The 13,033-nt window shown below is 32.4% G+C and overlaps 2 protein-coding genes across 2 annotated transcripts; both read left to right on the top strand.

Annotated features, from left to right (window-relative positions):
- The first annotated feature begins 706 nt into the window (after positions 1 to 706).
- si:dkey-236e20.1 lies at positions 707 to 4,175 on the top strand. The gene is given in 8 exon segments (XM_021469582.3): positions 707 to 944; positions 1,790 to 1,934; positions 1,936 to 2,010; positions 2,084 to 2,126; positions 2,129 to 2,176; positions 2,321 to 2,415; positions 2,512 to 2,692; positions 3,483 to 4,175. Coding segments are annotated over 8 exon segments (882 nt in total). The 5' UTR covers positions 707 to 774; the 3' UTR covers positions 3,608 to 4,175.
- Positions 4,176 to 7,488: 3,313 nt separating this feature from the next.
- sult3st3 (sulfotransferase family 3, cytosolic sulfotransferase 3) lies at positions 7,489 to 10,114 on the top strand. The gene is made up of 6 exons (NM_001082876.1): positions 7,489 to 7,748; positions 8,279 to 8,481; positions 8,561 to 8,687; positions 8,816 to 8,910; positions 9,006 to 9,186; positions 9,916 to 10,114. Exons 1-6 carry the CDS (start codon positions 7,583 to 7,585, stop codon positions 10,041 to 10,043), a joined length of 900 nt encoding a protein of 299 aa, NP_001076345.1. The 5' UTR covers positions 7,489 to 7,582; the 3' UTR covers positions 10,044 to 10,114.
- Positions 10,115 to 13,033: the final 2,919 nt, after the last annotated feature.

The raw sequence follows: 13,033 nt of genomic DNA on the forward strand, positions 1-13,033 counted from the left end.
TTAGTAAATAAAACAAATCAAAAGGCATATCTTATTATTACAACGTGTTTTCCAATAACTAAGTAGATCATAAAAACTATCATATGACAAATCCTGATATTACTTTCTTTTTGCCAAAAGCATCTGAGTAGATCGTAAAAATGATCGTACAACTGATCTTAGTCTTGCAACGTGGTCACCAAAAACAAGTCTAAGTATATTGTAAAAACATATTGTATGACTGAGCTTAATGTTACAATGTGTTCCCCAAAAGGTTTTGATTGTTGCCATCTGTACTCAACTCTTAAAAAAGAAAATATTTCTGACACAGTGTAAGCATACCCTGAAGTTCTATTTAAATTGTGTTGCTGTGGTTTAATTTATTTAAAACTTCTAAAATTACAATACGAATTTCATGGTTAACCAACGGTGAACCATTTTTTCTCAAAGTCAAAAACATTTTCATAATCGAAAGAACCCGTTCCATGGTAAAGATCCTTTTGTTAAATGAAAAGGTTCTATAAAGGTTCTTGGAACCATTAATGCCAATGACAACCTTTATAGTATATTTAAAAGCATGTAATATTACAGAACATGTCTTCGGAACTTTACTACTCAATTTTCTTTTTAAATGTATAACTATGAATAAAGACTTAACTTGATTTTCCAAGTTCAAAGGTTGTTTATAAATAAATAACACTTTGTGACAGTGAGCTCATTTCTCAGTGAAATCTGGCCCTATATATACTCAGTGGTTTACAGTCTTGCTGATTCTGGCTCAGAAAGAAATCAAACATGGCTCAGGAGGAATGCAAAATGCTAAGTGACAAACTGTTAAATTACAAAGGAACTGTCCTGACTGTGGATATCCGCCACGACATTACTCCAGAATATATTGACAGTTTACAGGATTTTGATGCAAGAGATGATGATGTCTTTGTTGTGGCCTTCCCAAAATCTGGTAAGTGTGTAGTAACCTATACTTAAATTGTGAATCTCTGCATCTCCCATAAAGTAAAAATCTATGTTTTCAAATATATTTTATAATATATAGGCCTGTGAAGCAAATTAAAAAAATGACATTTAAAAAATCCACAAATACATTTTGGGCACTTTTAGAATATATTTTTTTAATTAAACTTCTTGCCACTCTAATCACATCTATATTAGTTTATTTTTATATGGCAAAGGATATGTTCTTCATATCTCCATCCTTTTTGGAGAGTAAATTGAATTTCAAAATAAAAAAATTCAGATTTCAAAGTCAAGAAAATCATTTTAATTTTAATTTTGTTTCATGGAGGTTGAAATGAAGTGTATTCTCAATGTCAAAATGAGCTACTGTAGCTAAATGTTGCCTTGGGACTTTAATGTTTGTTGCATGACAGCAATTCCAGTGTATACTGATGTGACGTTTGCAGTAAAATCTCAACACATCAATTCACATAGAAATTATATGTTAACATTATATTAAAACGTCTGTTTATATTAAATTATATTATGTTTATATTATGTTTTAAAAAAAAGTTATGGGATCAGAAAAAATCAAACTGTAAACATTTTTTATATTTTAAATTAGGAAAACATTTTCAACATTTTGACATTTTAGGAAAAGTTTGAGGGTTTACATTATACAACAAGGGTTTGTGACATTTTTGAGCATCTGTAAAAAAACAGCCTACAAAAAAAATTTGAAAGGGTTTTGCTATTTTGGTGAAAATTGTTTTGTTTTTTTCATGGCAAGGTTGACATTTGCATGGAATTGCTCTTAAAACTCACGTTTAGCATTTTTTCCATTTTAAAAGCTCAGTGTATTTCTACAGTATATGCCTCATCATATGCATCGGATCATGACTTTAATATAGGATTTCCCGGAGAAAGCCAAACAAATCACATATAAGCAAATGCCCTGGATTGAGTATCAGGAAAAGGGAAAAGATTACAGCACACGTCCATCTCCATTCTCCAAGACTCTTCTGTTCACATTTACTGGAGCCGCTGATGCCCAGAGCTCTCCAGAAGAAAGGAAAAGTGTGTACAAACTTTTCAGTATAGATAGTTTTGAGGGCGCAATTTGCGGGTTTTAATTTGTCTTTGCTTTCAGGTCATTTATGTCATGAGGAACCCCAAAGACGTCATGGTGTCGTATTTAGTAGGAGCTACGATGAGATGTTAAAGAAATTCATTACAGGATGCAGTAAGAGCAATATTTTGCACAACAAATAGCTAACTATATATAATAATAATAATAATAATAATAATAATAATGAATAATAAAAAAATTATATAGAAATCTAAAATGTAGTGATCTTGAAAACACTAATGCTGTATCTCTTATTAGTGATTGGTGGCTCCTGGTTTGACCATGTTAAAGGATGGGTGACTAGTAAAGACAAATACAACATTCTGATCCTGACTTATGAAGAGATGATCAAGGTAAAACCAGATTGGTTTGTGACAGATTTTTCTTTCCATCAATAGTTATTAAAATCTTCTAAGATATAATAACATGAAAAAAATATCTTCCACCAGGACCTCAGATCCGTCATTGTGAAAATCTGTAAGTTTGTTGGCAAGAATCTGTCAGACGCAGCCATCGATAAAGTGGTGGAAAGAGCAACATTCAACCAAATGAAAGTAGACCCTGTGGCCAACTATGAGTCTGTTCCTTGGAAGATCACAGATCAGCCAAAAGGAGTTTTTTTGCGCAAAGGTAAGACAAAGATGAGAAATAAAGAGCTGGTATTTAAAGCCGTGTCAGACATTACTAAATATAAATGTAACTCATCTTAATTTCCTTTGGATGATAATGCAGGTGAAGAGTGTAAACACTAACTGATAAATACTGCTATCACCATAACTAATTTAAGTTTAGTAAGATACAGTTTACATTCTTTGAGTTTCTTTCATGTGATTGGAACAAAGAAAACTAAACAGAACATTGTTGGTGTGTGTGTGGGGGTGGGGGGGTATTCCTCTATGGACATTTGTTTTTTCCCAACATTTTTTAAAATATCTATTTGTTTTTGTTAGGAAGAAAGAGAAAAGCATTAAAAATAAATAAATACATAAATATTAAATAAAGTGACTGAAAAAAAACTATTTTAACTTTTTTTTTGCTTTTGCCATTTATTTTCCTATTGATTTTTCATTTATAGCAATGTTATGTTTGCAAAAGCAAATGGAGCATGTTTGTTTAACTATTTAATAATTCAGTTAAATTATTTAATTAAATATACAGTAATCTGCATACATCACTTACATACAGTTTTAATTTAGTTTAATTTAGTTTATTTTAATTTACATGTTCATTTATTTTGATAAATTAGAGTCTCAGATTTTTACAGAGGAGACTTTTCAGAAATCTGTTGTTATGACTCAATAATTCACAACTGTGAATTGTGTTTGTAAAATAAATAGGCATGTTAAGTGTTATACAGATTTTTTTTTTTTTACTTAATTTTTATGTTTTTTTTTATTTTCATTTTAAATTTGTGTTTCAGGAACGGTTGGAGACTGGAGGAACTCTTTAACTGTGGCTCAGAGTGAATGTCTTGATCGTGCCTTTGAAGAAAGAATGAAAGAGGTGCCTAACCTAGTCTGGGACATCGCACATTTTTGTGGCTGAAAACTCAAGTTGTAATTTTTATTTTGGAACAAATGAAGATCTAAAACTATCATACTGGTACTATCATACAAAAATATATAAATGCATATCACAAACATATCATTGAGAGAAAACTGATAATTGCTCTAAATGAAATTCTCCCAATATATTATCAGTTTTCTCTCAATGATATGTTTGTGATATGCATTTATATATTTTTGTATGATAGTAATTTTGTATAAATACAGAAATGGGAAATGAGTATACGATTCTATTTTTTTTTTTTTTTTGAGCAATAAATAACTGACTACAAGGGACTTTTAGTTTGATAGGCGACTCACGCGCATGCGTAGTTCGTCCACATCCAAGTTTTTCATGCAAATATTCATACTCACTTGATGTTACACACTACGTTTTGAGGGTTTTTTCTTCTGCTTGTTGATGCAACTACATCTCTTCTATAATGAATATGGCACATTAAGATGTTTTATTTTGCAAAAAAAATTATACATTTTTAAAAATTGTAAAAATCTTAGAACTGTTTGCTGGAGCCTCACTCTGAGTCTGAATAAATAGTCGTCTACTGGAGAGTCAAATGAATCAATTATTATCACCATTATTATTATGGATCAACAATAAATTGTTTACATGACATCAGGGCTGCACAATATATCGTTTCATCATCGATATCGCAATGTGCGTGTCCGCAATAGTCACATCATAAGATATGCAATGTTGAGCTGTATAATAGATGACCAGAAACCACAGGTCAAAACACATGAGATCTGTGCTGAATTTAAGCTCAATATAGTGAAAGTTAATTATCTGCATGTGTTTTAAGATGTGACCATGTAAGCATTTAAAGAGAGTTCAAAACATTTTAATAGAGCATAAAGAAGTTTATTAAAGATTAATTTAATTAAGTTTATGCATTGTTAATTAACATTTGATTATTCAATTTCTACAGAATACTGTTAGACTCTCCCCAGAAAACTATGAATCACTGTTTATTTTACTTAAATATTTGCTCTGTTTTGTTTATGACTGTGTTTTGTTTATTATATGTACAGTTGTAGTTGTAGAGTTATTTGCCCCCTTAGAGTTTTCTTTATTTTCTCAAATACTTCCCAAATTATGTTTAACAGATCAAGGACATTTTCACAGTATGTCTGATCATTTTTTCTTCTGGAGAAAGTCTTATTTGCTTTATTTTGGCTAGAATAAGAGCAGTTTTTAATTTTTTAAAAACCATTTTAATGTCAAAATTATTAGCCCTTTTAAACTATATTTTTTCCAATAGTCTACAGAACAAACCATCGTTATACAATAACTTGCCTAATTACCCTAACCTGCCTAGTTAACCTAATTAACCTAGTTAAGTCTTTAAATGTCACTTTAAGCTGTGCAGAAGTGTCCTGAAAAATATCAGGTAAAATATTATTTACAGTCATCATGACAAAGATAAAATAAATCAGTTATTGGAAATGAGTTATTAAACCTATTATGTTTAGAAATTTGTTGAAAATAATCTTCTCCAAAAAAGATTCTATTAAATTACTAATATGTGCTTAAGTCCAGTAGTGAAGTAAAAAAAAAAAAAAAAAAAAAAAAAAAAAACCTAACTGTTCTTATTAAAATACTATTCAGCATGGGATTATAGTATGTATTCATAATTAGATGTTACTTAATGATGGTAATACTTACTCATTAGATACAGTTACTTATTTATCATATACCAATAGGGCACTTTAAGTACTTCTTTTTCCGGCAATGGGTATATTAACTCTTGTTTTGTTATAGTTAGCTATAATGGATTTTGATAATAATCCATTAAGGCCCTGATGATTGTTTTGCAATTGAATGTATTTGTAATAGCTGCAACAACAAAAAAAGAACAAAGAAAGAAATAGAATAGTAACGAATTTAATGTTTGTAATGGGTAAACCAATGTAAGTGTTTTTTTTTTGTTTATTTATTTTTAGCAAAAATTCTGGTTTCTGACCTTTCTGATATTTTTGATAGTCTTCAGTTCCCCATAATAACCAGTAGATGTCAGCAAACACATTCAAGTCCAGATCATAAATCGAAATATTAGGATTTCAAGCGTGATTGTCAATTCCAAAATTTAGTTGAACTTGTCAAGCTGTTTAAGAGACCATCCTGTTTTATTTGTTTACTTGAGGTGTATGTACTAGTTTGTGGATCAATCTCTTGTTCTACTATGATTGCTTTACTACATTCTTATCCACTTTCAAAACAGCAAACATGACTTTTATGTAGAGGTTATCCTGGCACAAAGCCTTAATCAACACTCCTGAACTGCCATTATCTCGTATTTAAGAAGAACTACGTGACATTGAACAGTGACATTTTCAATGTGGGTTAAAGGGATCATTTGGCAAAAACAATTTCTGTAATCATTGATTTACTCACCCTTGACTTGTTCTAAACCTCGTTGAGTTTCTTTCTTCTGTTGAACACAACAGGAGATATTTTAAAGAAAGCTGGATACTGTAACCATTGACCTAAATCTGTATTTGATTTTGTTTTTTTCTGCTATGAAAGTCAGTAGTTCCATGTTTCCATCTTTTCTTTTTATTATCTTAGTGATCAAAAGAAGAACGAAACTTATAAAGGTTTTAAGTCCTTGAGAGGTGAGTAAAGGGTGGGTAAATTTAAAATTTGGGTTGAAATATGCCTTTAAATAACACCAATTAAAGATAAAGAGCAAAGATAAATCACATGAAACATTTTCTGCTGAGTCTGTTTATGACGGCTATCATGGTATTTCATTTGTCAACATAACTAGAACAGAGGTTCTCATTCAAGGGCCTTAGTCAGCTTTCAGGCGTGCCACATAATGACTTTAAAGTGTTTGATACTAAAATACTAAAACTAAAACTAATCTCAAATAAAATGTTACAAAACAAACCTTAAAGTTGGATCATTAAAAAAAAATACTTAGATTTGAAATCCTTGTAAGTCTAAGTAGATTGTTAAAAATGATTACATGACGATGTTACCATTAAGATTAGGGGTGGCCTAGTCAAAGTCCTGAGCTGAATCGAATTGAGATGCTGTGGCATGATCTTAAACATTCATTCGCTAAAATCCTCCAGTGTGGCTAAATTACAAATTTTCTGCAAAGATGAACGGCCAAAATTCTCCCACAGTGCTGTAACAGTCTCATTGCAAGGTATTAAAAATGCTTGATTAAAATTGTTGCTACTAAGGATGGCCCAACCAGGTATTAGGTTTAGGGGCAAACACTTGGAGCTACAGTATGTAGTTTTGGATTTTGTCTTTCCTTAATAATAAAAAACTTCATTTAAAAACTACATGATGTGTTTACTTGTGTTAGATTAGACTAATATTTATTTATTTATTGATGATCTGAAACATAAACGTGTGACAAACATGCAAAAAAAGAAGAAGTCAGTAGGGGGCAAACACTTTTTCACACCCCAAGATAATATTATTCATATATATATGGTGCCATGAAGAACCAAAAAGGTTTTCACAGTGAAAAAAAATAACTTTTTTGTTCCCTTCTATAGTTACATAAAAAAACGATTTTATTTAATGCAGTGAAGATTTCAATAATTTAAAGAATCTTTTCCACGCTAAAGAACACTTTGTGGGATGAAAAGGTTCAACTGGTGTTAAAAGATGGTTCCGTGGAACAATCAATGTCAGGCTAATTTCTGGCTAATTCTGGTGCATTTGCAGCAATGCAAATTATGTACACTCTCCCTGCCAAATATATAAATGAGGACCTTTACAGTAATTTTCAGGAGTGTGTGACACTATAGACCATTTTTTGTGAACTTTACATGATTCCCCCAGTTTAAAGGTTGGTCATAAATAAATAACCCTTAAACTCCATGTTGTGTAACAGCAACGATAAGCTCTTTTCTCAATGAAATCTGGCTCTGAATATAACAGGCTCTACTTCATGGTTTGTCTTGCTGATTCTGCCTCAGAAAGAAACCAAACATGGCTCAAGAGGAATGCAAAATGATTAGTGACAAACTGTTAAAGTACAAAGGAACTGTGTTGACTGTGAATGACAACCAAGACATTACTCCAGAATATATTGACAGTATACAGGATTTTGAAACAAGGGATGACGATGTCTTTGTTGTGACATTTCCCAAATCTGGTAAGTGTGTAGAATATACTGTAATTGTGAAACTCAGTATATATATATATAGATTTTTTTATATATATATTTTTTTAAATATGACATATAAGTCTAATAAATGTATTCCACAAAATTAATTAACATTTACAAAATTTGCAAATGCCTCGTTGGACATGTTTTGTGTAGTTTTAAGTCAATAAACGTCTTAACTGCACTGCTACGCTAACAGACAAAATCACATCTATATTTTTTTGTTGTTTTATATATGTTAAACAATGTATTCTTTATATCTCCATGCACACTCTAATTGGGGTGTAAAATGTCAACCTCAATGAACCAAAATGTTAAGGTCAAGAAAACACATTTTGACTTACATTCTGGTTTATGGTTTGACATTTAATATATATTTTGATGTCAAATTGTAGTTAATGTCAGTATAAGTTGAACTAGCTAAACGTTGCGTTAGGACATCACTGTTTTTTATATAACAGGAATATTTATCATTTTCCATATTAAAAGCTCAGTGTATTTCTTTATGTCTCTCTCAGGTACAGTATGGACCCAGCGGATCATGACTTTAATATACGAGGAGGATTTCCCAGAGAAAGCCAAACAAATCACATATGAGCAAATGCCCTGGATTGAGTATCGGGATAAAGGGAAAGATTACAGCACACGTCCATCTCCAAGACTCTTCTGTTCGCATTTACTGGAGCCGCTGATGCCCAGAGCTCTCCAGAGGAAAGGAAAAGTGTGTACAAACTTTTCCGTCGATTTGATTGTTTTGATGTCATGCATGCAGGTTTTAATAAGCTTGTTTTTGCTGTCAGGTCATCTACGTCATGAGAAACCCCAAAGACGTCATGGTGTCGTATTTTCATTTTTCCAACAAATTGGACAACCTGGATTCTTCTGAGAGCTACGATGAGATGTTAAAGAAATTCATTACAGGATGCAGTAAGAGCACAGCAATTTTGCACAACAAACACATTTAGTAAAACTACTAATAATAATAAACAATAGTTTGTAATGCAATAAAATAATGCAATGCATAAAATATAATTAATAAGTGTGTCTTATTTTAGTGGTTGGTGGCTGCTGGTTTGACCATGTTAAAGGATGGGTGACAAGTAAAGACAAATACAACATCCTGATCCTGACTTATGAAGAGATGATCAAAGTGAGACCAGTTTGGTTTATGACCATTTAATCTTTCCATCAAGATGTTTTTTAAAACCTTCGTATATATAATAACAAGCACAAATCTTCCACCAGGACCTCAGATCTGTCATTGTGAAAATCTGTAAGTTTGTTGGCAAGAATCTGTCAGACGCAGCCATCGATAAAGTGGTGGAAAGAACAACATTCAAGCAAATGAAAGTAGACCCTGTGGCCAACTATGAGTCCCTTTCTAAGGAGATCACAGATCAGCCGAAAGGAGCTTTTTTGCGCAAAGGTCAGAGAAACGTGAGATAAAGAACTGGTATTTAAAGCTGTTGCTTCACATCCTAAAAATATATTATAACATATTTATTTAAGTTTCCATAATTGTAACCATAATAACCATACATTTTCTTATTTGTTGATTGCATTAAAAATACAGTTCACATTCTTTGAATTTCTTCCTTGTGATTGGAACAAAGAAAAATAAACTGTAGAATGTTGGGGGTAAAACAAAAACTATTTACTTCCACAGTATTTTTGTTCATATATGGCTGTATATAATGGCTGTTTTTCCCCTACATCTTTCAGAATATCTTGTTTTGCATTATTAGAAGAAAGAAATTCATAAAGGTGTAGAGAAACTTGAGTGTGAGTGTGAGTAAATATTGAAGAAATTTAGATTTTTGAATGAACTGTCCCTTTAAGCAATAAAAATAGATATAAATAAATAAAGTGAATAAATAAAAAAAGAATTACAAGCATTTTATGTAGAACAATGTTAGTTTAAATATGCATTTAGAAGATTGTTTTATTTTATAATAATTAAGGTAAGTTATTTAAATAAATATACATTAATTTGCATACATTTACATAAAACGAGGAGTCTGTTGTTATGACTCTATAATAAAAAATCAGAACAGCCCCTCTCAAAAGAAAAAGTGTATATTCAGAAATGTTTGTAGAATAAAATATAATTAGGCATGTTGTAATGTTTTGTTTTGTTTTAATTACTGTATTTCAGGAACAGTTGGAGACTGGAAGAACTCTTTAACCGTGGCTCAGAGTGAATGTGTTGATCGTGTCCTTGAAGATAGAATGAAGGACGTACCTCTTAACCTGGTCTGGGACATCACAGAACTGCATAGCTGAAAACTCAAGATGTGACTTTTTTATTATCATTATTATTAATAAAGATATAAAACTTTTTCTTCTTTAAAACTTTTTTTCATATTGATAAAGGGAACACATAATATATGAATGCATATCACAAACATATCAGGAAGAGAAAACTGATAAATTGCTCTAAATAAATGTCTCCCAATTTTAATAATGGTTTTTATGTTTATAATGGGATAACTAATGTTGTTTTTTTATATTTTTAAGCAGAAACTCTGGTTCCTGACTTTTCTGATATTTCTGACATTGTTTGTTTCTCAAGAATAACCAGTAGATGTCAGCAAACACATTCAAGTTCAGGTCATAAACAGAAATATTAGGATTTCAAGTGTGAATGTCAAATCCAAAATTTAAATGAACTTGTCCACAAGCTATTTAAGACACCATCTTGTTTTATTTGTTTACTTGAGGTGTATGTATATGTGGATTGATTTCTTGTCCCACTGTGATTGCTTCACTACATTCTTCTCCACGTTCACAACAGCAAACATGTCAAACATCTTGGGACAAAGCCCTAGTAATAAGCAAACTCTCCTGAACTGCCATTATCTCTTATTTAAGAAGAACTGTGTGACATTGAACAGTGATATTTTCAATGTGGGTTAAAGGGATCGTTCGCCCAAAAATGATAATTCTGTAATCATTTACTCACCCTTCACTTGTTTTAAACCTTGTTGAGTTTTCTATCTTCCGTTGAACACAACAGAAGATATTTTAAAGAAAGCTGGATACTGTAACTGTTGCCTTACACTGTATTTTTTCCTATTATGGAAGTCAGTAGTTCCAGGTTTCCAGCTTTCGTCAAAATATCTTCTTTTTGAAGGAAGCACTTGAGTAAAAAGTGGGTAAATTAAAATTTTTGGGTGAACTATCCCCTTAAATGACACCAATTAAAGACACAGGACAAAGATAAATCACATGAAACATTTTCTGTTGAGTCTGTTTATGACGGCTATCATGGTATTTCATATCAACATAACTAGAACAGAGGTTCTCAATCAAGGGCCTTAGTCAGCTTTCAGGAGTGCCACAAAATGACTTTATAGTATTTGGTAATCTATTATTAGTAAAATACTAAAACCAAAACTAATCTCAACTAATTTCTGAAGAAAGACAAAATTAAGATTTGGGGTGGCCTAGTCAAAGTCCTGACCTCAATTCAATTGAGATGCTGTGGCATGACCTTAAAAAGGCGGTTCATTCCAGGTTGGGATTGGTTAATCGGGAGGACCTGGAGAATTCCGTGAGGACCGGTGTCCTGAGCTGTTTGCACTGTCAGCAGTCACATTTTTTTCATCTATTTATTTATTTGACCATTGCTTCACTCTTTTATTCATTATTTTGCCGCAGCGCTGCTCTTTTTATTTATTTTCTCGCAGCCCAGTGAGCAAAATGCAGCCTGCAGGTTAACCAACGTTAATGATGATGTAACTATCATGATTCGACCCCAAACAGTGGCACCTTAGTGAAAATAAAAATTTGAATAATTAATATTAACGAATAATACACCAGCTCAATGAAAATCAGATGATTCACTACATTATCTAACATAGCTTGATCAGATATCTAAAAAGGGGAGAAAAAGATTAAGCCATCACACACGGGTCACAGGTCATTACTTATTTTTTATTCCAACAATATTAGTGCCATTGTGGACTAGTGGTAAGCACGTTGCGTTTCAACGCAGCCGGACCGTGTTCATACCTGAAAAATTATTATTATTATTATTTCCATTTTTATTAAGACATATAATACTGTTAGGGCTGTTGAACATTTGAATTTTTAAAGCAGCTGTTTTCTTAAAAAAGACGCGATAGTGTCATTAGAAACTGAATTGGAATCTGTCGTGAACTGACGTGGGCCGGTCTGGCTTGAAACTCCAGGGAAAATTAAAATGAAAATGAAAATGAGTCCCACTCCGGCGTGGTTCATTCTCTAAAACTCTCCAATGTGGCTAAATTACAACTTTTCTGCAAAGATGAACTGGCCAAAATTCTCCCACAGCGCTGTAACAGTCTCATTGCAAGTTATCAAAAATCCTCAATTATAATTGTTGCTATTAAAGATGGCCCAACGAGTTATTATGTTTAGAGGCAAACACTTGTTCACATGGTGCTATGTAGTTTTGGATTTTGTTTTTCCTTAATAAAAAAAGCCCTAATTTAAAAACTACATGACGCATTTCCTTCTGTTAGCTTGAACTAATATTTAAAAGAAAATGATGATCTGAAACATTGAAGCGTGACAAACATACATTAAACATTTTTGTTTAAATAATTGTCATAGTCAGACCAGGTTCTCCCCTCTCACAATCACCAAGATCACCCTCACCTATAATCTCTGTGGTTCCCTTTGCCTGGTAATCATCTGGGGCCTCATGTATCAACGCTGCGTACGCACAAAAAACTTTGCGTACGCCAGGTTTCACGCTCAGAATCGCTCACGTTTGGATTTACTAACAATGAACTGAACGTGGGAATGTGTGCAGCTTCACGGCAGCTTTCTGGCTGGCGTACGCACATTTTTTGTGCGTGTCTGTTTTATTTCCATTGGCGACTCCTAGAGGCAGTTGTGTTAAATTCCTCTCTACAAAGTGTCTGAGCCTTGCAATGGCAGCTGTATGAGACGGGTTCATCTAGTAGGTATGTAAGGTTTCCATACCATACAGTTGACCAGCTAAACATTAAAGCACAATTTGCAGCAGTCGCCTGTTTTCCCAATGTAATCTGAGCAATCTACCGCACGCTCATTGCTATAAAGACACTATCTGAAGATGAATTTGCATGCGTGAATCAGAAACATTTCCATTCAATAAATGTGCAAATAAAATATGATGCACAAACTTATTGATGATTCCTACTTGTCTTTCTCATGATAAATAGTGGGCAAAAACTGATATGTAGCGGGGAAAAAAAGAAGAAAGAGTTCGTCAGACGCTGGATTCGAGCCAAGTTTAAGCTCGA

This window comes from Danio rerio, chromosome 22 (assembly GCF_049306965.1).
Source record: "Danio rerio strain Tuebingen ecotype United States chromosome 22, GRCz12tu, whole genome shotgun sequence".
NCBI classification, from domain to species: domain Eukaryota; kingdom Metazoa; phylum Chordata; class Actinopteri; order Cypriniformes; family Danionidae; genus Danio; species Danio rerio.

What these genes read in the sequence shown, in the direction of transcription:
- sult3st3 (NM_001082876.1), top strand. Translation starts at nt 7,583, where the DNA reads ATGGCTCAAGAGGAATGCAAAATGATTAGTGACAAACTGTTAAAGTAC. An exon ending in TGTGACATTTCCCAAATCTG is followed by an intron (nt 7,749 to 8,278) that starts GTAAGTGTGTAG and finishes TGTCTCTCTCAG; the next exon opens with GTACAGTATGGACCCAGCGG. An exon ending in AGGAGCTTTTTTGCGCAAAG is followed by an intron (nt 9,187 to 9,915) that starts GTCAGAGAAACG and finishes ACTGTATTTCAG; the next exon opens with GAACAGTTGGAGACTGGAAG.